The following is a 20,691-nucleotide window of genomic DNA, read 5'->3' on the forward strand; positions in this document are numbered from 1 at the left end:
TAATCTGTGAACAGCGAGTCTGAGATCTGTCTATGGTCATGCTCCGAGGGCCTTGCTGTCCGCTATGCCAATTCTGTACGTAGTCAGCCAACATGTTTCCAGATGCCCGGTATCCTCCCTGGTTCACGCCATGTCCCATCTCACCTACGGCCCACGGTATATTCCCGGGGCTTCACTTTGCCACGACTAGATGTAGATGGCAGCATGTTGCGTATAGACAGCCGTGGGATTCACGAGCTCAGGTGGACCAACATTCATGGATCGATCTCAAATGAGTCACGGTGGCCCCCTCATTCTGCGGTGCCGGGAGCCGTTACCGTGATGGAAGTCTCTGGCCTGAACCATGAGAGCTTTAAACCATCACTTGAAACCAGCGAGTCTGGCACCACAGCCACCTTTCTCCGATAGCCAGACGCTGCGCGCACCATGATGACTTGCAACTTTAACCCATTTATTCTCCCGGTACGTGAATCACCTCTCTCCCTCAGCCCTGATGCTGGGAACTGGACGGGGTGGGCATAAAAAGGCAGCTCTTCTCTCATCCATTGCGGCATTCTTTCCAAAATTTCTATCTGACAAACACTAATAGAGTGGATTTCTGTCTCAAGACAAGAGCATACGCACTCTAGTGAACACAACTTGCTACACCATATTCACCTCACCTCACTTACACAAGACACCAGCTACCAGCAACGACGATCCCTTACCATTACACTCTCGGATCAAAGTCCCAAGAATATACAATGAATTCCAGTCGCTTGACCTTGAACAAATCCGCTCTCGAGAGTACCACCAAGGACACTTCCGCCACTGCTGTTATAGCGCCTCGTCCTCCAACACGGATCTGCCTCAACAACGAGCCAAGCGTCGTCGAGACTGGGGCCTGGCCCCCAAGGACGTTTCCGTCTCCTCCCCCCAGTCCAATACCAAGTACCGCAGGCCTCGCTCCTGGAGTTCTCGCCGGTCTTCCACGTATTCTTCCGAGGGCTCTGGTATCATCTCCATCGACTCTCCGGACAGCGGCTACTCTGCAGACGATGAGTTCGCCTTCGACGACAACGAGACCGTCACCCCTCTCTTCAGCGGCGAGATTCTTGTTGAGAACGTAGAGGAAAACCTCATGTTGCCGCCTCTTTCCCCTGCTCAGTCCGATGATGTCTCCATTGTGGAACACACCGTTAGTAACACCTGGGATGGCGGAGATGATCACGCCATCACTCACGTCGAGTTCCCCTACTCCGACACAGAATTCTCCACCGCAAACGACGTGCCCGTCGCGAGACCGAGCTTGTCTAGCTACAAGAAGGACGACAAATGGATCATTCGCATCTTCGTACCCCCTTCAGCCTAAGGTTAGCGATTCTATCTTACGTAGGCAGTGAAGATTCAGAGGCTGGCGTCAGAGGTTGCAGCTCTTGCGTGAGTCTAGAGGACTCATTGGGTGTATTGCAGGATGCGGAGGAGAAGGATTGCTATGCACTGGATACTGTTGCGATGACCATCATTCTCATTAATAATTATACCACTGGGAAATAAACCACTCTCATTAGTTTGGGTTGTTCCATGATTCAGTAGAACTACCCGAATCTCATTCATAGCGTGCTTCATATGTGCACCCTATGCCATTATCTCAACCCGCTCAAAAGTCTTCTGTAGTATAGTCAGTCGCTCCCTGCGATGTAATCTTGTCTCCCAAAATATCGCACTCAGCTCAATTCCCCGGAACCATGATAGCTTTCAGGAGCTTCTCGTAAGGTAAATCGCCCACTTCAGGGCCGTAACGGTCAATCGCGACTTGGCATAGATCAATAACATTCTGCTCCAGCTCCTCCAAGGTTTTCTTTTCGTCTATGCGATGATTTGGCTCAGCAGTGTCGAGCAAACCGTGGAAAGATGTTTGGTGTAAATCTCTGATTTCCCACATCAATTTGAATTTTGCGACGAACAGTGCTTCCTCCTTCTCGGAGGAGCTGCAGGGAACAGGCTCAGTCTGTGTGCCATTATCTATTCTCGTCAATGACGGCCGCGGCATAGTAATGCCGGTGTCGGTCCTTTCTGTGTGCTGTACTGGTACCGCGGCGCGAGATGGCGGATCTGAATCACCCTCTTCTACTGACATCTTGGAGCGCATATCCGCATCAGATGAACACATCTCAATTGCACCTCGGGCCCGTCTCAGGATGTCGATTTCCGCTGGTTTCGTCATGCTCACTGATGCAGAAGCTGTAACACCCGTTTTTCCGTCGTTGATGCCGCTTTTCTCCATAACTTCTCCCAAACGCCTTTCCTCTTGTTCGATAACCAGGCCTGGGGCCCGAGATATGGTTCTGCGTTGGAAATGTGCAGACGGGATATTTGGCGGCAGGATCGGCGACGTGGAAATCCGTTTTGTTTGGGGGAGATACTTTTGCTTCTTGGAAGTCGAGTTGTCAATTGAATCGGCATTGTTCCTCTTGATGAAATTAATCCTGGTTTTTGGCGCCGCTTTGTCTCGCTCTGCCGCTTCTGGGCGTCCTGCAGTTTCGGTGTCTGGTGTAGGAGGTCTGAGAGCTTCTTCTTCTTTGCTCGCGCCCTGGGACTCTTGATTGAGCTCCGAAATCCCAGACTGCGTAGTATTTCCTTCCGGAAGCTCTTTTTCTACCCGAGCTCCTACTGGGAACGGAAGGTGACGGCGGGGAGGAAGCATATCTTGGAATTGGGTGCTAGAACTAGGCCTTGTCGTTTGTTTGTCATACTCGGCGAAAGCAGCTTCATCGGCTGAAGGACCGATGTTCCAGTTGCTATAGTGCTGCAGAAGTGGCGGTGAGCGAACCGATGGTCGCCGGCGGGAAGTCGTTGATGGTGTAGGGACCGTCGGTAGGTATTCTGTATTCGTCGGGGTTGTATGCGATGCGTATTCACTCGGCATCTCTGTGAAGGCAGTGCGAGCCCGGTTGAGGGTGTGAGGTGTACTGAATCCATCTGAGGATCGGTGAATAGATACTTCGCGTTGACTGCCGGACGTTGAAGGCCGGTGTGTCTGCGCAGCTACACTGTTGGCTCGAGGTATTGGATGGCTTCCTTCCGGAAAGAATTGGCTCTTCATAGGCGAGCCCAACCGACGTTGATACTTATGTTGTGTTAATCTCGCATTGTACCCCGAAGAGTAGGGCTGGGTCGTAGCAGGGGCATGATAGTCACCCGCTACCGAGGAAGATCGAAGGTACTGCAGTGGGGTTGGCTGACGTCGAGATGCTTGCATTGGCTTGGCCTGGAAGCCTAGGGTTTGAAGGAGGCCTAGTATCTGATCTAAGTCACTCTGGCTTTTGAATCTTAGACGAATCTGTTGATCGATCTGTTAAAGGTCAGTAATTATGCCGGAAATGAGTATACAGTACAAACGTACACTGCGAAGGCTCTCTCTGATGACTAGGATATTAGTTCCGGGGCAGTAGCCCAGCATGTATTCGGCGTCTTTGGGAATGATTCTGTCTCGACTGCCAAGCCCAAGCTTAAGCTTCTTCCTGTCAATGGGCGTCCTGTCTAAGACCTGGGGCGACTTACAGCCTGCGCTCCCTGTCTCGGTACAATGAGAACATGGTTTGGCTCTTTGTAAACACTGGCTCGTGATCCCATAGCATCTGCAAGAAGTTTCTCCTGTTTCAAGTTTAGGACGGCATTTTCGACATTAGATGTGCATAGCCAGTCCTTCTCACGGTGACGCCTCTCAGAGACTGCCGCATGGATCAGCGTGAAGGTCCAATTCTGAGGTTTCTGTCCTTTGGGCGGCATGTTCAACGAAACACACAGTCGTGCGATTGATCACCGTGGATACCGCAAGGCTGTTCTTCGCGTATGTCACTATCCCGAGAAAACGGGGCCAATAGACTCACTGACGACAAAGACCTGTCGTGTTAGTGACAGAAGGCGGGGGTACATAGCATGTCGAGTTAGCGACAGCGTTCTGAGAACATGTGTCGAAAGTTTGATATGGTAGGCGAAAGCAATGATTACTGGACAACCCCCTCAACAGGTGAGAACTCGAGGATGGGTTGGACAAAGTTGCAGGTCTCAAGATACGGTGGTGATTGAAGTCAGGTGGGTAAGGTAGGTACCTTGGCAAGGTAGTCAATCGAGTGAAAGTCTGGGCAGGGGGTCTGCCTCTTTCCACCCATGTCCTGAGGTGCAGGTGGAAGTGTGCAGCTAATGTGGGTCCAATGTAATCCAATTTAGAATCCAACTGTTAGTACCTTACCTAAGGTGCTAAGGTAGATATCTCCATACCTTAGTGCAGGGACCAGCCGATAGAGCTCCTGGTCACGTGGAGATAAGCATTCAGCGACAGGGGATTTTTCCAACGTCGCGTAAAGGCAGAACACGGTTGGTCAGTTGTCTCCGGCGCATCACTACCGATCGCAGAGGGCCCTGAACTTGCGCAAGAGCACACTTCACCCCCACCCTCTTCCATTGGGTGCTGGCAACGCGTTCTACAGCATCTAGCATCTCGCGCGATCTTTTCCATCACATTTGTCCTGCGCAAGGGTTTCACAGCTCGTCTTCGAGCCTCAGTTCCTGCCACGGTCCTGGACAAGCAAACTCAAGTGTACTCACAGGCTGCCTGTCAGTTTGCCATACCAAGAACGGACAATCCGAAGTGCGCATCTACTAACAAGGAAACAGCAGCCTGCTCGATCGACTGAACTATCATGGCGCCCAAAGAAGCTGAGGTCGAGCTTCATGCTATCAGCCGAACCCCCGAGTACGAGGAATTCATGACCAAGCTGAAGTCCTACCACCAGGAACGCGGCACGGCTCTAGAGGCTGAACCCAAGGTCGGACCGGTATACCTCGACCTCCACAAGACCTTCACCCACATCTGTGCGAACGGTGGCTATGATAAGGTGTCTGATGAGAAGTTGGCTTGGCGCCGGATGGCAGAGCAGCTCGGCATCCACTCGTCCAACGTTGCTTCAACTGCCTTCTCGTTGAAGGAGAAGTACTACAAAAACCTTGCTGCCTACGAGATCAAATTCTTCCACGGCAAGGAGCCCCCGCCGAAGGACATCTTGGAGGATGTCTCTGCCAAGGGCGGTGGTCTCTTATCCCGAACCAGAGAGAACTTTCGCGGCGCTAAGCGCGACAGCGGCACGGCTGCTGACTCTGCCGCAGCTTCGGGTGATGATGGCACCCCCACACGAGAGCGCCCGACTCCAGACGCTGCGCCTACATCCAGTGTGCGAGCTTCTCGTGGCTTGCGCGAGGCACCACCCCAAAGAGTCATCTTTCAACCCGACACAGGTCCCGCGAGGCCTACTCGTCATGTCTCCGGTCAACAGCCGAGCCACCTCAACACCCCTACCCCGGGTGGTCAATCAGGCAGTCATCATGGAACTCCGCAGCAGATTCAGCACACTCCTGTGCCTCTCCCTCACCAGCCTAGAGCTCCACCGCGTGGACCTAGCGGCAGCTACAATCCGCCCAACCCAGACAACACTTCGGCGTCCGTTGAAGCATTCCTTCCGCGCTCGCTTCAGCCACAGAACCAGCAGCATATTCTTCCCATGCGTCCTGTCGATACACCTAGCAACAACCCGACCGAGTTTGCTCGCCGCCGACAGGTGGCGCGCTCCCTTCTGGAGCCTCCTCGCCGCAGTGGACCCTACCCTGGAGGTAAAAAGATTATTGCTTTCGTATCGAGATGTATTCAGCCGCTAACTTATATTCAGTTGGATTCGAAGGACCGAATATTTACATTCGCTGTTTAATGGCTTTGCGCTCTGCCATTTTCGAAGAGCAGCAGTTTGCGCTTTACCATTTGGTCAAGATCAGCTATGAGCGTCATGACAAATTCAAGTTTGAAGGCTTTCCTGGCCTTAGCGAAGGCCTCGTCGAGAAGGTTCTGGAAATTGGCAGCATTTTTTACGACGTCAAGTGGAAGATCTCCTGGGTCTCGCAGACTGCCGCCGACAACATCGACACCCTTGATGGCAATGAGGGAACCGAAGATATCCTGGAACGCATTGACACGTTGGAGGCAAAGCAAGTGAACGAACTCATTGTGCCCGAGCACCTATCTGATCAGATGGTACTCGTCAATGAGGCTGCTTTGACGTTGAGGAACATGTCGCAGCTCCGCGAGAACGCTTCGCACTTGGCTGACTTTCTACCGATCAAAGACCTCATCTGCATTGTCTTGAGCCTCCCCAAGCATGAGTGGTTGGTCGAGTTGAAGCATCAAATGTTGGACATTGCAGAGGCATTGACACCCTACTTGGAGATTGACTCTCGAGATCCCCTGTACAAGGTTCTCATGAAGCAGCTGAAGGGCTCCGACGATCGTGGTATCATCCTCACAGCTCTCCGCGCACTTGGACGTATCTCGATGAATCTTGAGGCCACAAACAGGCTGGACAAGGTACCTACGGCTGTCTTGACCAAGATCAGCGAGCTGATGCTTCTCAACGACGACGAGCTGAAAGATGCCTGCCTCGACTTCCTCTACCAGTACACTGCAGTTGTCGGCAACGTCGATAACCTCGTCAAGTCTCTCAACTGCGAGCACCTGATTCATCATCTTGTCCGCCTCCTCTCTCACAATGCTAGGCGATACCAGGTAGAGGAGCTTCTGAAGCCTCCAGTGAAGCCGCTCATTGGCCATGAGCCGGCTGCCATGCCTGAAGATTTGTTGCAGGATCTATTGAAGCTAGAGGAGCCTGAGAGATGCAACCAGTGGGTCAAGTGTTTCTTTGAGGAGGTGAATGACTCCTTTGTCACTCAAATCGCAGCTTGGCAGGCGTATCAAAATGCCTTCAAGGCGGCGCTTCAGGCCATCGATCAATCTCTGATTACCCCGGCCGATTTCATAAGAAACAGCTGCTCAGTGTACAAGGGCTCCAAGGCTGAAGTCTGGGCTGGCACCGGAAACCCTGGCCAAGTCCAGCAGAAGTTCATCATCCGCGGAATCCGTTGTCGACTCCGGCCTGTAGGTCTTGACGGCCAAGTCTTCCTCCGTTGTCTATGGGACTCAGCTTCTGGTCGACCCAATGAGAAGTGCGGTCATTTCTTTGGGACCAAAGAGACCATGTGGAACCATGTCGTCGCCACCCATCTCAAGTGGGTTCGTAATGACAAGGGCGTCTTCGACAACAAGGAGGAAGAAGTCAAATGCCAGTGGGCCGATTGCACCAAGTACAAGAAGCCTACAAAGATGAAGCTTGCCCTGATGGGTCACCATCTTCAAACCCATTGCTGCCAGATCTTCAACGGCATCGCCATCAACGAGAAGAAGGCACAAGCGGGACCTCAGCCGAGTGACAATCTTGTGGTTCACTACGAGGAGACAGCCACGGCTCCCGATGAGCAGAATCCCGCAGCTCCTCCCCAAGCAGCCGGCATTCCTCTCAGCGCGGTGCTGATTCTTCGCAACATTGCCCGCAATGTAGTCAAAACGAGCGCTCAAGAGGATCTGCTCAAGCAGCACGAGCTTGGAGGTGAGGCTGGTGGTTGGAATGAGCGGCTGTTCCGCAATGTTCTTCCTCGCCTCTACGAGATCATGACCGAGAATAAGGTTCTGGTAAGTTTCTCCCCCTGCTGCTGACTAGCCATTGTCATTACTGATGCAGGGTCTCACAGCGGTCCCACGTTTTCTCCCTCATCGAGTTTGCCGAGTCGGAAAGAGATCTGTAGGCGTACTCTGATTACCTGCCTACTTGTGATCTTCGCTCAGTTGCGTAATCATGGATTACTTTCTAGAGCTTCGGCCAAGCAGATATCTCGGTGGCCAATCTGGCGGTAAGGGGCTCATTTGACACAGCACACGAGTGTGGACAGGAGGCTCTAATATGTCAAGGGATGATTGCTTGTTTCGGCAGCGTAAACAGCATCGCAATGCAGACGACTACAGAGCTGAAGTGAGGAGTGGAACAACGGGCGACGAATCTGTACTTTTTGGGATGGCGAATACCCAGGCGTTGAGGAGGACGGCCTTAGGACTTTTGCAAATGTGGAATTAACACGCAGGATGACGACTTTTGTTTTCTCCCCCCCCTTTGTAAGATACTATCAAATGCGGCAAGAAAGAACTATTGAATTTCAGTCGAACTTGCGTACCCCTAAGCAGAACAATCCGTGTTGCTGTTGCGTGTTGCACAAAGCTGCAGTCTTGTGCTGTTCTTTCTTGCTTGAGGCTTTTCCTTCCTGGAGTGTCTTGACATGGTTCAGCCAAAATGCACGGTCTCATACCGTCTGTCCGGGGTTGAATCCGGATGTGGATTCGTTGCTTTCCCCCCTCCCTTTTTTTTTTTTTTAAGCTCCACGAAGCCAGCCGCCCTTGGGTTTGGAGCATCGTGAGGTGGAGCCCACGAGCACACCATCAACCAACGCAAGGTTCCTACTCTCTTCCCGCTGTGGAGTCGCAACTCAAATTCAACCCATCGTGGAGCCCACGATAAGGCTGGTTTGAATCTCCCGTCGGCAGTGTTCTCCAAATTGCCAACTACCTCCATCCCGCGGAGGAACCCACGATCGTTGGTTCTACGATGATGTTGATGATCGTTGGTACAGCCGGCCCTGTTGTCGCTGGGTTTTATTTTTTTTTTTTTTTTTTTGCCCGATCGTGATCCTGGAGCTGCCCGTTCGGCATGGAAACGGCTCGGGCCGATAGGGATCTCCCCCTCCTCGTTTTTAGGATGGACAAAGCTACACAATTCATAATTATGCCAAATTCCCACGCTTGGCATCATGTAAGCCAGAAGACACCTTTTCTTAGGGAGGGGTGTGTGTTTGATCAAAACAACGGCAACTGCAACTGCAGCATATAGCCTTGAGATTCAACACCGCCCATCATATATGCGACATATTTGGAAATCCACGGTCAATCTTGAAAGCCTCGAACACAACAGGACAGCCTCGCGTCTCTACAGCACACAAACTGGTCGAGACTAACAAAGCTTACCATCGTCATGTCTCAATTCACAAAACATGCAAAATACCAATGAAGTGACGTAATGTAAAGACGTGTATTTTTTCTCTTCGGATTCTATCCTGCGAATTTCTTTGTCTGTTCTGTCCTGTCTACCGGGAATCCCAGAGTCCAAACCCTGAATCATCGTCTTGTCCGTCACACGCTATCCTCTTTTGCTAACCTGGTTGCCCAAGCCACCAAGAGCATGACCCAAAACCATGAAAAAAAGAACCTTTAGTCCAAATCCCCAAATCTTTGTCTCGTTCCTGTTGACTCCTGAACCTGCCTTGCCTGCTTGAGAACATACACGCGTGTGAGAGAGATGATAGCTGGAGGTCGAAAGTCGAGGGTTGAGTGGATGGCTGTGCGACTTTTGGACTACTGGGGGGTATAGTCCCGGAAGACTTTTGTTGGGCCGGCGAAAGGAAAAAAAGAACGCATTGACGTTAAGAAATCGGCACGAAGTCGCCGTAGTGTAGGCGACCATGCCGGAGCCATAGTGCTGATTCCACTGGCATCACATCTGCCTAGTGCAAATTTACCGTTTGTGTGGATCGGCAAAGCTCGTCATCGTAGCTGCATGACGGGACGCAGCCTGCAAGCTCAAAACTCGCCATGTTCATGACAGACCTTCCCTGAAACAAAGCAAAAAAGCCAAGCTCAGAGAATGGCCGGGCTGATGCACAAGCTTAGTAACAAGTGTAACCACCGTCGATGATGACGTTGGATCCAGTCATGAAGCTGGAGGCATCAGAAGCCAGGAAGACGCAGAGACCGTTGAGGTCATCGACAGCACCAAGACGGTCCTGGGGAGTCAGGGACTTCCAGATCTTCTTCTGGGCGTCAAGAGCAGGGACACGGTTGAGGGCAGTGTCCATGTAACCAGGAGAGATGCAGTTGACGCGGATGTTGTACTTGGCCCACTCAGCAGCAAGGGACTTGCCGAACTGGATGACACCAGCCTTGGAGGCGTTGTAGCAGGACTGCTCCTGGGGGTAGTTGACGATGCTGCCAGACATGGAGGCGACCAGGATGATGGAGCCAGGCTTGCCAGCCTTCATCATGGCACGGCCAACAGCCTGGGACATGAGGAAGGAACCAGTCAGGTTGATGTCAATGAGACGACGGAACATGGCGGGGTCGTAAGTCTCGGCCTTGATGTTGGAGCTGTTCAAAGAACGATTGTTAGTGGGTCTCGCTAAGCGACAGGGGTGAATGCTGCTGTGCATGTTGTGCACGCTGCACTATGGGGATATGACGTACTCAGCGATACCCGCAGAGTTGACCAGGACATCAGGAGCGCCGTAGAGCTCGACCACAGAGTCGACTGCAGCATTAATGGCAGCGCCGTCACGGACATCCACCTTAAAGAAGGTGACGGGCAAGCCAGTCTTCTGGTGCAGCTCGGCAGCAGCTTCGTCACCCAACTCCTGGTTGGCATCGAAGATGACCAGGGCCTTGGCACCAGCCTCAGCGCAAGCACGAGCCATGTAGTTGCCCAGACCACGAGCACCGCTAGGATTTTGAAGTCAATCGAGATGTTTTTTTAAGAGCAAAATGATCAATTGGAGCAGAGTGCCCGTAATTGATGGCAATTGAAGGGTGTGAAACGTACCCAGTGACGACAATGGTCTTGCCCATGACGGAGAGCTTCTGCATCATGGGTGGCATCGAGTCGAAAGTCTTACGGGTGAGGGGGACGACATCGTCATTCTCAGGGCCGGGGACGGGGGACTCGGTGGGAGGGCGAGAGTCGTGTTCGCGGACGGGGATGGAGAAATGATCGGATTGACCAGTGCCCTTGGCGTCGGGAGCGTATACAGAGACAGGAACCTCTTTCTCGCTGACAACGTCACTCTTGAAGGCGCGAGCAGACACGGAGAAGGGGCGAGCAGCCTGGCTGCGGATGGCGACGCGAGGAGCGAAGCGGGTGGTGAGACGGAAGGCAGAGCGAGCGGCAGCCATTTTTGCGATCGGTCGGGTGGTGATGAGAAGGATACGAGGTAAAATTGTTTGTGGTAGGGAGAGGGAAAGAATTGGTCGACGCGAGAAAGGCTTTGACCTGTTAGATGATGTAAGATGAAGGTGCGAATATGAGAAGTGTTTGCAGAGAGTCGCAGCAGTCAAGCTTGATGGAGAGAAAACAATGATGGAATACGAGGTGGGTGGGAAAAAAAAGTTGGAGGTGCAGGCAGGTGAAAGGAAGTAGGTGTCCCAAGTTGATATAGTTAGGTCCGAAGGGGGGAAGGGAAGGTGTGGCCTGTGTAAGCTAAAGTAAGGAAGGAAGGGACCGACAGTCCAAACGGTGGAGGTGAGGTAAGCTTGGGAAGGGACGGTATCCGAACCTAGCGTAAGAAAAGGTAGCTGATGTGGAGGTACCTTGTGTTCGCAGAGGCAGGATGCCGATGATGTGAAGCAGACGAAGGGTCTGGTCAAGATGAGGTACAAGGCGGTCTCTCATGCGTGCTTCACCTTAAAACGCTAGGTACGCTGAGCTGAAGTGGAGGAAGCTGTCCGTATCTGTACAGTCGGTAAGGTAGCGTCGTGCCTTCCTTGTGTCGAGAGCGACGGACGTCGAGATTCCGGGCGTGGCGTGCGGCGATCGCGGAACCGTTCTAGTGCAAGCTGGGGGTCCCAGTTTAAAAAAAAAAATTAAAACAGATGTTTAATCACCCATTCACCGAAGGTAGGAAAAATCTTTGGTGCTTGACAGCGGGCGGACTGGAGCTGTGGTTGTCGACGCGGTGAGTGACATTGTTTCGGCCGGTCAGGATGGCGATGCTAGGCTGGGCGAGATGGGCAATTGGGTGATCTGGGCACACCCACTTCCAACACAACTGCGGCTCTACTGGTAAGGTACTGCAAGTCCGCGACTGCTGCATACAGGGGTGGTGGCCACGGGGGTTCTCTCGCTCGGGATAGGGGACAATTAAATGCAGAGAACACCTCACACAGTACGCTTGCTTAGCCATGAAGCGGGAGGGACCTTGGATTGACCTTGCGTGGGGAGCTCCCGGGATGAATCTGAACGTACAGATCCAACAAGCGTCTGTCCATACGCTTGGCAGGAGAAGCTTGGAAGCATGCGAGAGAGTGTACGAGGTAGGTCCCCGACCTCCATCCGTGAGTGCGATAGAAAGGGCAAGGCGACGCGACTCAAAGGGTCCTCATCCAGCCTCCATGCTAGGTTCCTTGCGGTCAGTTTCCAGGAGCGTGTCACATTTTTGGACACCTCTCAGCGTTCCAATTGTGAAGGGGGATCCTATGGTGCCCCTGGCAAGATGTGTTTGGCAATCTGGCCATCTGGCCGTACTGAGCAGCAGTTGAGCACCTCGAATCTGGGAACATGTTGGAGCCTTGGAGGTGGGTGTGGATGGGAGTGCGGTCACTGTGGTGTGGAAGCTGGGATGGACGGCACTAGCGACGACGAGGTGTGGAGTACAGCTTGCAGGCCTAGTGGGTGGCGGCTACTCCATCCTGCACCTTGCCCGGCTTCCTGCCCGTCAAGCCATACCTTAGCGTGGAAACCCCCATGCAAATCCACCCTACCGTAAAATGGGTCCAGCTTGAATCCTGGATATCTACAGTAGCGTTTGAAAAGGTGCAAATACGTCACCACAGTTTGTTTGGCCCACTGCACGTCCGTTGCCTCACATCCGCTGCCACAACTTTAAGAGTAGACGAGACGAGAGCCCAAAATCAGTTGAATCTCCCGCGACTGAGGGCTCGTGGTCCCTGAGTCTTGATATTAAGATTCTCAAACATGCTGCATGAAAGACGCGCCACGGTGACAGCGCACCCGGCGGCACCTTGCCAGCCCAATGGGTCAAGATGGGATGAAAGGCGCCACTGTCGTTATCTCTGCTGAGATCCAAGTAAAGCGAAAACAAAAAGAAGGAAAGCTAAAGATTGAGTTTGAGGCGAATTCCCATTGCCCATTGGATGCAATCTAAAGAAGGGTAGGATGCCAGCATCACCATCGGCGGAAGTGCTTGCCGCAAGCTTGTGGATGGTAACTGCGCCCGAAGCGTCATGTCGTTGGCCATGGTGTGGGAGGAAGTTGAGAGCAATGAAATATCGCGTTACCAATCGTCCTGGGGTCTTGCTTGCTGACAGTAAATCTCCAAAGAGGACGACAGCGTTGGAAACGGTTCTAGATGATCCCGCCTTGCCTCCCCGTAGGACATTTAGTTCCCGAGACTTGCCTCTGGGCCTGGCTGGTTCCAGGGTCCCAGGCTGTCTTGTCTGCCCTTCGTTTCTCCCTTATCATCGGGTTCTATTTCTCGTAGAACCGTGTCCCTGTGTCCAAAGTTCGGTGCGGTGCGGTGCCCCTCCTCCTGTCTTTTGATGGAACAGTTATCAGCTTCATTCAGTCATCAACTATGCGGAAAAAAAGATCTTTTTACATCATAGCTGAGCCCAGGTCACCTGTCAGAGAGATCCACAACGACCACTTTTGGCTCTCACTCCACTGACAATGACGGACTCTGCGGGCCCCTAATTCTTATGGATCTGCGTTGATTCAATCTGTACGGATATGTGTGACGATTCCGGGTTGTTCCAGTCTGCCAAACTCTCGATCTTGGTTTCCAACAATCGTGGTAAGACGGTGCCAACGGCGCGAAAGCCACACAACGGCTTAGGTGGCAAGTATCCGCGTGTCGATCACTGCTTCGCTTGTCCTGCGCGCTCTGCTCTGACTAGCCGGCGGCGGTGGATTGACGCTATGATGTAGATGGTAATGGGGCCCTCGGCGGTTTGAGTCGCTCCAAATCTTTTCTGGCATTACGCTCCTGAGACCCTGGGACCGTTGGGCTGCGTCTTTCGCATCCATCGAAGAGAATGACGTTGCGTTGCTGCTTTCCAATCAATCAGACTGCTCCCCATTGAGCCCGATCACGACGCATGATTCAGCCCCCGATAGTCTTCGCCGATGATTGAGGCCGTGTGCTGGATCGCAACTTCCTGGTACGACAGAGTATACGCCGCTCATTGGGTAAAGTTGCTGGTCTGGCCAGCATCGAAGATTGTCGGCAGGTCCCAGATAAGTCAACATTTGCGACTCTTTTTTCTCTCGTCAAGGTGTGTCTCAGGGCAAGGCATTTCAGTCCGTCGAGTTTTATTGTTCTCCATGCTCGTAGAGGCTCGTCGGTGTGGAAGCGCCACAGCGACGCACTTCGCGACTGTTATTGACGACAGCGCGAGCGGTTCAGTGTCATGCAGGAACGACAGCTGGTTCGACCCAAAGCCTGTAGTCTCGTTTGTGTGTGTCTGAGATGCAATGCAGGCTTGCAATGGTCTCAGATGCAGTCGCCTCCGATCTCGCTCCCAGCAGAGGCTGCCGGGGTTTTGATGAAGTCGTCTCTGAATAAACCGTGTCTGCGAAGGGGGTGAGGCAAGACTGTGGAATGGCTGTGGGCCAACATGGAACATGGAGAACCTGGGGGATGTGTGCGTAATCTCATTGTCGGTGACCTTCCTAACCCGTTTTGTGTGCTGGAAGCTGGCAAAGGGACTTGACCGTTGCTACCAAAAGGATGAATATTGTTTGGTGTTGCAAGTCTTTCGCGAATCCAATACTCAAAAATGAATGACCGGACATTGAGTCTTATATAGCAGCGAGGATTGTGAGGCATCGGAATGCGCGACGCGCCGGTGAGAACAATTGCTTGAGGCCAGCGAAAGCCCAGGTGCTTGCCCGAGACTGAGTTGATAACAAATCCGTACGACTACCGTTATGGGCTGGCAATCCGTCTCACGTTTCCGACCCTGGCGCATTCTCCCCAACCAAACGACACATCTCATCCAGACACGAAGAAACGTGGGATAGAGAGGTATCCGGTGTTGCTGGGGAGCTTCCTCGACTTCCGAGTGGCTTTGAGGCAGGGGTAGCTCTGCTCGTGTTCCCCTGAATTGGCAGTCTCGAATAGCGCTCTCGTTTGTGCGCTGGCACGGTGGTCCTCGAGAACCTCCAGGCCGGTCTAGAGTATGCGTCGAGAAGCCTGTCTGTGCCCCGGATAACGTTCCGTCTCCGTGCTTTGAACCTGTCGGGTGCTGCGCTGCTGATCTAAATTTGGTATAGGTGCTCCGTTCTCCCTGCGAGTTGCAGCAGTCTCAGCGCTGTCGGCTTGCGCCGGTAGCAAGGATCAACAGCAGAAGGTCCCTAAACCCTACATGTAGTCTCGGTCGGGTGATTTCCCATGCTGGACGGATAGGATTCGGGAATATGGAGCGATTGTGGGGGCTGAGATTGGTCTTTCTATTCTTGCTTGCTTCTGGCGTTTTCCGTAGGCTCTCCGTGTACGTGTCAAGATGACCGTGGAAACTCGACAGGGTTTCCTCAAAGGGTTCGAGAGTGTACGGTAGTGGATCGATGTGGTGATATTTTGTGTAGCTCTACCAGTACCTGGCAATACCGTACTCATCTGATTTGCTGTGTTGGAGCTGCTGCTCGTGTCCTACGAAGCTGAGCTACGGCCTAATTACAGGGGCAACGCAGCTCTCACTGGCATGTCAAGACCGAGCGGCGCGGATCCTGTCCCTGTGCCGTCCCGGCAGGGCGGGAAGGACGGTCTGGAGTAGACTAGTGATTCGCGTGGAGAAAAGGAGAGGTTCCGCCATGGGTATATTGTCTGTCATGGAATATCAGAGAGGACTTTGGGGGAGGAGCTAAGCTCCTGGAATCACGGAATGGCATGCTGTGGCTGGGGTGTCTCATAAAAAATCGGTCAGATGACGGGTCAAGATTTTCAAGTAATAAGGTACGAATAGGTCGACTCGGTTCAGACATCCCTGTAGAGCCTGAGGAGGTCAAGCGTAGACTCCAGAGTGCCTGATGGACGTTCCGCACGTAGCTGTCACTTTCTTTTCCCGGGTTTCCAAAGTTGAGAAACAGGAGACGAGGAGGAGCGCAGTGAGACGGCGCCTGTTGTTGCGTCGCATTGATACGAGTTGAGCAAGAGCCGTGGGGGTTGTCCAAAGGAAGCACTGTTTTACCTAATGAGCGGCTTCCCTTGGCAGATTACCTACCCACGTTGAGGACGGGAAGCAACGTGAAAATCCAAGGCACCTGCCACGCTGGTGTTCTTAACCGGTTGTCCCTCCCTGCTCTTTCAAGGTACTGTTTGCCAGAATCCAAGCATGTCGCTCAATTTTCGCCCCGTCTCCTCAAATCGTTCAAAGTGAGAATTTGATTGCGTTGATAAGTATCTATACGAAGTAGCTGACTGGAAATGGGGCGCGACGATCATGCCGGCAGTGACCCGGGTCGACCCTTCTTCCCCAAGGGCCAAGCGCCTGGAGTCCCGACGGGAGTCTAGAGCTCAAGTGTGGACTCGCAGCTTTCACGATCCGCTGTCGCCAGCCCGCTGGCCACTTTTTTTTTTCACGATGCGGCCCCAAAAGGCCCCATCCTATCCCGAAATGGCAACGGCCAATTTAGACGTGCGCCTAGACCAAAAACCTTATTAACTACTGCCAGAAGCGCGGTGTCGCAGCACAGACCATGGACGAATACACTTGTCTGTGTCTGGCTTCCTTCCCGTCTTCTCTCTGACTGCGGAAGTAATGAGAGGCGAGTTTAATTGACATTACCGACACCAAATACACCGCCAAGCCCAAAGTAGACCACCACGACCTTGGCTCGCTACTTTGTCCCGGTTCATGTTTGCGGCTCCTTTCATTCGAGTAAGGTATCGACAGCTTCAAGACATACAGATATGCAGGAAGCGCATTTTGGAGCAAACGGCCTACCTCAGATACACAGGAGTCGGGAAACGGGGCATGTCTATCAAAAAGACCCCGTTCGCCATATCCGTCCCCAGATCTGACAGGCTTGCCACGCGCCCCTCGCGGTGCACGGCGTGAACCGTCGGCTAGGCTTGTCTTACTTACGGAAAATGAGCCTATCGTTCTCAACTACTCGAGACACCATCTGGGCTTCCCCTCTACTGCCACTTGAGAGATTATACTCACTGTGGCATGGGCTTCAGAGCTCGTACGCGGCGCTCCCGCAAAGTGTCTGTATTCCTGCAGGGATTCAGATGACACCTCTTACGCATAAAGCTCCGATCGACCCAAACCAGCATGACAAGTGACAAGTCACTTCGAGGAGCATATGAAGAACCGCTATTGGTATTCTCACGTATTGTTTCTCCTAGCTGGAGAGCTGGCTACTATTGCTATGCAAATTAATGGCTTACCTTCACCAGCTGTCCATCGCTATGCTCGTCTCGCTTTGGCTGCGAAGCAGACTGATAGTTGCGCGGCAATCAGCCCAGACGGCCTCACTGGACTTCACGGCAAACTACGCTCACGAGTACCGTCGATCCTTTGCACACCTACATCTCGTGGTCGCCCAAGCAATTTTGGCGTCGTGCTAGCACTCCGGTTCATGAGACGCGTTTCTTTCTCATTAGCAAAAGGATTTTAAGCCCACATCTTCAGAGATCTACCCCCAACCAAAGCGTCTGCGAAAGCCTCGAGAGGTCAAGCTCGGGCATTCCCAAGTCGTTCACAAACACAGCGGCCCTCGGGCAACTGCTTCTGACTGATCTCGGCTATACTCATCAAGTATGCTTCCCTACTCTGCGGTCACCGCGGCGCCCCGGCTCTGCCCTTCTCGTTGATCGAATGGTTCCAGTCCGTGACGAGGCTTCGCGGCCTTCGCGTTCCCAGCCAAGAAGCAGCTATTCCACCGTCACCTGCTACTCCTCCAATCTCACAATCTGAACACATCAGAAGCCATGGCGGAGCCCTTCCAGACCGACAGATGTCCGAAGGCGCCCTTGCCACAAAGACGGTCGAGTTTCTAGCCTTCCCAATCACATCCCACGGCACCCCCCACACCGATAACTTGCTGACCGCCCCTGCTAGAATTATTTGAGACGAAAGTTCGAAACATCCACTAGGCGGAAGAGAGCTTCTCGAAGCCTGAACAACTTGGAGCTTCCCCGTCTCCATCTTCGGATGACTAGGATACCCGTGTTCGGGCATGCTTTCGTGGGGGGTCATCCCTCTCCCCCATCCCATCCCGTCCCGTCGCAGGTATCCGTAACTTCACCGCCAGGATCTTCTCTGCGGGTTTGTCATTTCTCTCAGTTGGAGAATTGTGCGCGTACATTTGCTCCATGGCCAAGGGCTTTTATTCTTCTTCTCTTCCTTTCCAATTCCTATTCTGGGGGCAATTCGCTAGGACACATCAGACGGAGAGCATGGAGCTTCCCAGCGCGGCCGGGTTTCGGCCCCTGCTCTCCCGCGGTACCTGAATCATGATGTTGTCGTTGGTTGACATACCTATTTCATCTCTATTTTCCCCTTTTGCTCATCTGTAGCTAGCCGCTTAGAATGGAGAGTCGGGTCCTTACCTGCCTAGTTTTTTTTTCCGATTCGGATAGAAATCTGCGAAGACGAATACTGGTACAGTGTAAGTGGTCGAACCGGACGTTGCATTCTTCTCAACTGCAACCAACCGAGGCTTTGGCTGCTTTCATTTAGACTTGCTGGCGCTGCGTGGACAATGGACATTTTATTGATATTGCCATTCTTCTTGATTGGTAGTCACCGTCGGGACTCTGCGAGCAGAAGGAAGCGAGATGACAGTTATTCGCCGAGGTTCGTCAGCTCTCCTCTTTTCACCGACCTTTTTTCTTCTCCCTTTTGGATCTTTGGTTCAGGAGGGGGCAGATGGTGTCGAGGGGAATGAAATCTGGCTGGCGATTGTTTAGCTGGGACTCAATCTATGGGCTCGATGCTGGGTGTGGTTCAGACAGTTCTGTGCTTTGAGGGGACCTAGTGCCTTTGCCCTCAATGGGCTCTCGACTTTGATTGTCTGTGGCGAGCAGGCAGAGCCGAAGAAGGAAGTTCCGGCTGAGGAGTTGTCAAAAGTTGAAAGACCTTTTTTCGGTGCAAGTACGTTACGGCTCTCATGTGGAGGAAGCATTCATCACGAGAGCCGTCATCCTCAGGCTACCCGTAACTTGTGCGTTGTGACCAAAGGCCTTTGACCATGCCATCGTTACAGGAATCCAACTTTTTTGAGGCTACACAAGGTGCTTGACACGGAAGCGGCCACACTGAAGAGAAGCCTGCCCACTCATCAATTATGGGCGCTTTTTTTTTGGGTAAGCATCGAGGACAGGTAGAGCGGCAGAGTATCTGCACCAAAAGCCGCCCTTGGAGCAGAACCCGCAGTCTGTACGACTACAATCGCATCGGATCTTGTTCTGTCTACGAATTGAATATCTGGCCCTAGTTAGTCAAGCCCGTGGTAGAAGTCGAGACTCAGACCCCGCGGGGGGGGGGGGGCACTACCCATGGAAGAGTAATATGTTCTCATGACTAAAGAACCGAGATGGCTACGCATGTCTCGGCTAGGAAAGGTAGGGGGTTATATTTATTCTTTTTCAGTTGTTGTTCAAGAATACGGCTTGGATCTCTCTTTCTCCAGCGTTACTAACACAGCTGACTTAGACTCGGAGGGCACGTGTGACTATACTATCCTACCGAGGAGGGTGGCAATTATAGGGCGTCCAAGATATTTACTCTTTTCAAAACATAAATACTGTACCACATCTTTAAACAGCCTTTTTTCGGTCCCTTCCAAGGTCTAGTGATACTAGATGTTGCTCACTGCCCAAAAGACCTCTACACGCATTGAGATGGACAAGCCGTCCGAAACCACTGGGTTTACAGTCTTGGCTGGTAGTTCATATGTGCATTTAATGATGAAGTAGACCTTTTCATTAGCTCCTTTCGTCGATGGTAAGTCCATTCTCCCATAAGATAGGCTGACACGATCCGGGTTTATGCAGTAAGGCCGTGTTTGAGTCCAAGGGCCGTGGAAGAATAGAAAGGAACCGAAATGTGGCGGGATAAAACAAACCCTCAGTCTTTGATAGGTGGTCAAGTCCGGGACTCGTCGCACCTCCATCTCCTCTGCCACTTGCTTGAGCAGCATCTCGCAACTCCGTGTGTGTGTTTTTCCAAAAGCCTGTATAGTATTCCAGTCCCCCAAGATAATTTAGAAACACACAAAAAAGTCTCACCTCTCTCAGCCCCCCCTCCCTCTGTCAAGCCCTACAATTTCTGAAGTATTCCATTACGACTGCCATTAAACATCAACAAAGGGCTCAGCCAGATCTCTAGCACCCAAATAGATCAAGCCTAAAGCTCTCTGGCGACTAAACTCTCAATCTCCCCCACCTTAGGGCCCTTTCAACCTTTTTACCTTTTGACATGAATATTCATGAATATTCACAAATATTGCCAATCTCGAAAGCCCACGGAGCCACGGTACGAAGTCAGCTGCACCGCCAACCTAATAGTCTGACCAGTTGTCCTTATTACTTCCCCCCCAAGTACTTACCTTGATGTCCCCAAAATCTCGACTTGGCATCGGTACCGCACATGTGGCTTTCCTATGGCTTTTCCGTGGCGTCAGCCGCAAAGAGGGAAAAGGACATATTGTCAAGGGGGGGGGGGGGATCCTACAGGGTCATTAAAGGAATGGTGATTAATGGGATTGATGCAAAACTTCACTTCAAATACCAACACCTAGGCTCCTTGAAACGACTACTGTGAATCTGCCTGGCATTTCAGTGGACGTGAAAGTAAAATGCCAAAAGGATGAGGGTGGATTTACTAGACAAACGTTTTCGCTGCATATGCTTCTCTTTGTGAAAGAAAGAGCCGACTTTGGCCTTCAGCGCATATGCAAGTGGCAGGCTGGGACAGACCTGGGAGACTCCATT

At 52.3% G+C, this 20,691-nt stretch overlaps 5 protein-coding genes across 5 annotated transcripts; 3 read left to right on the plus strand and 2 right to left on the minus strand.

Annotated features, from left to right (window-relative positions):
• Window positions 1-426: 426 nt before the first annotated feature.
• CORC01_06721 (uncharacterized protein) lies at window positions 427-1,351 on the plus strand (the record flags this gene model as incomplete). Its single annotated transcript, XM_022618360.1, has 2 exons — window positions 427-462; window positions 590-1,351. The coding sequence occupies 2 exons, from the start codon at window positions 427-429 to the stop codon at window positions 1,349-1,351; spliced, it is 798 nt and encodes a 265-aa protein (XP_022475204.1).
• A 360-nt stretch (window positions 1,352-1,711) lies between these two features.
• Window positions 1,712-3,771, minus strand: CORC01_06722 (uncharacterized protein; the record flags this gene model as incomplete). The annotated part of the gene is made up of 3 exons (XM_022618361.1): window positions 1,712-3,334; window positions 3,386-3,496; window positions 3,544-3,771. The coding sequence occupies 3 exons, from the start codon at window positions 3,769-3,771 to the stop codon at window positions 1,712-1,714; spliced, it is 1,962 nt and encodes a 653-aa protein (XP_022475205.1).
• Window positions 3,772-4,685: 914 nt separating this feature from the next.
• Window positions 4,686-7,665, plus strand: CORC01_06723 (arid/bright DNA binding domain-containing protein; the record flags this gene model as incomplete). The annotated part of the gene is made up of 3 exons (XM_022618362.1): window positions 4,686-5,649; window positions 5,706-7,552; window positions 7,612-7,665. The coding sequence occupies 3 exons, from the start codon at window positions 4,686-4,688 to the stop codon at window positions 7,663-7,665; spliced, it is 2,865 nt and encodes a 954-aa protein (XP_022475206.1).
• Window positions 7,666-9,630: 1,965 nt separating this feature from the next.
• On the minus strand, window positions 9,631-10,906 carry CORC01_06724 (short-chain dehydrogenase; the record flags this gene model as incomplete). Its single annotated transcript, XM_022618363.1, has 3 exons — window positions 9,631-10,108; window positions 10,205-10,456; window positions 10,557-10,906. 3 exons carry the CDS (start codon window positions 10,904-10,906, stop codon window positions 9,631-9,633), a joined length of 1,080 nt encoding a protein of 359 aa, XP_022475207.1.
• A 5,817-nt stretch (window positions 10,907-16,723) lies between these two features.
• CORC01_06725 (uncharacterized protein) lies at window positions 16,724-17,037 on the plus strand (the record flags this gene model as incomplete). Its single annotated transcript, XM_022618364.1, has 2 exons — window positions 16,724-16,801; window positions 16,837-17,037. 2 exons carry the CDS (start codon window positions 16,724-16,726, stop codon window positions 17,035-17,037), a joined length of 279 nt encoding a protein of 92 aa, XP_022475208.1.
• Between the last annotated feature and the right edge of the window lie 3,654 nt (window positions 17,038-20,691).

This window comes from Colletotrichum orchidophilum (genome assembly GCF_001831195.1).
Source record: "Colletotrichum orchidophilum strain IMI 309357 chromosome Unknown Scaffold_51.1, whole genome shotgun sequence".
Lineage (NCBI taxonomy): Eukaryota > Fungi > Ascomycota > Sordariomycetes > Glomerellales > Glomerellaceae > Colletotrichum > Colletotrichum orchidophilum.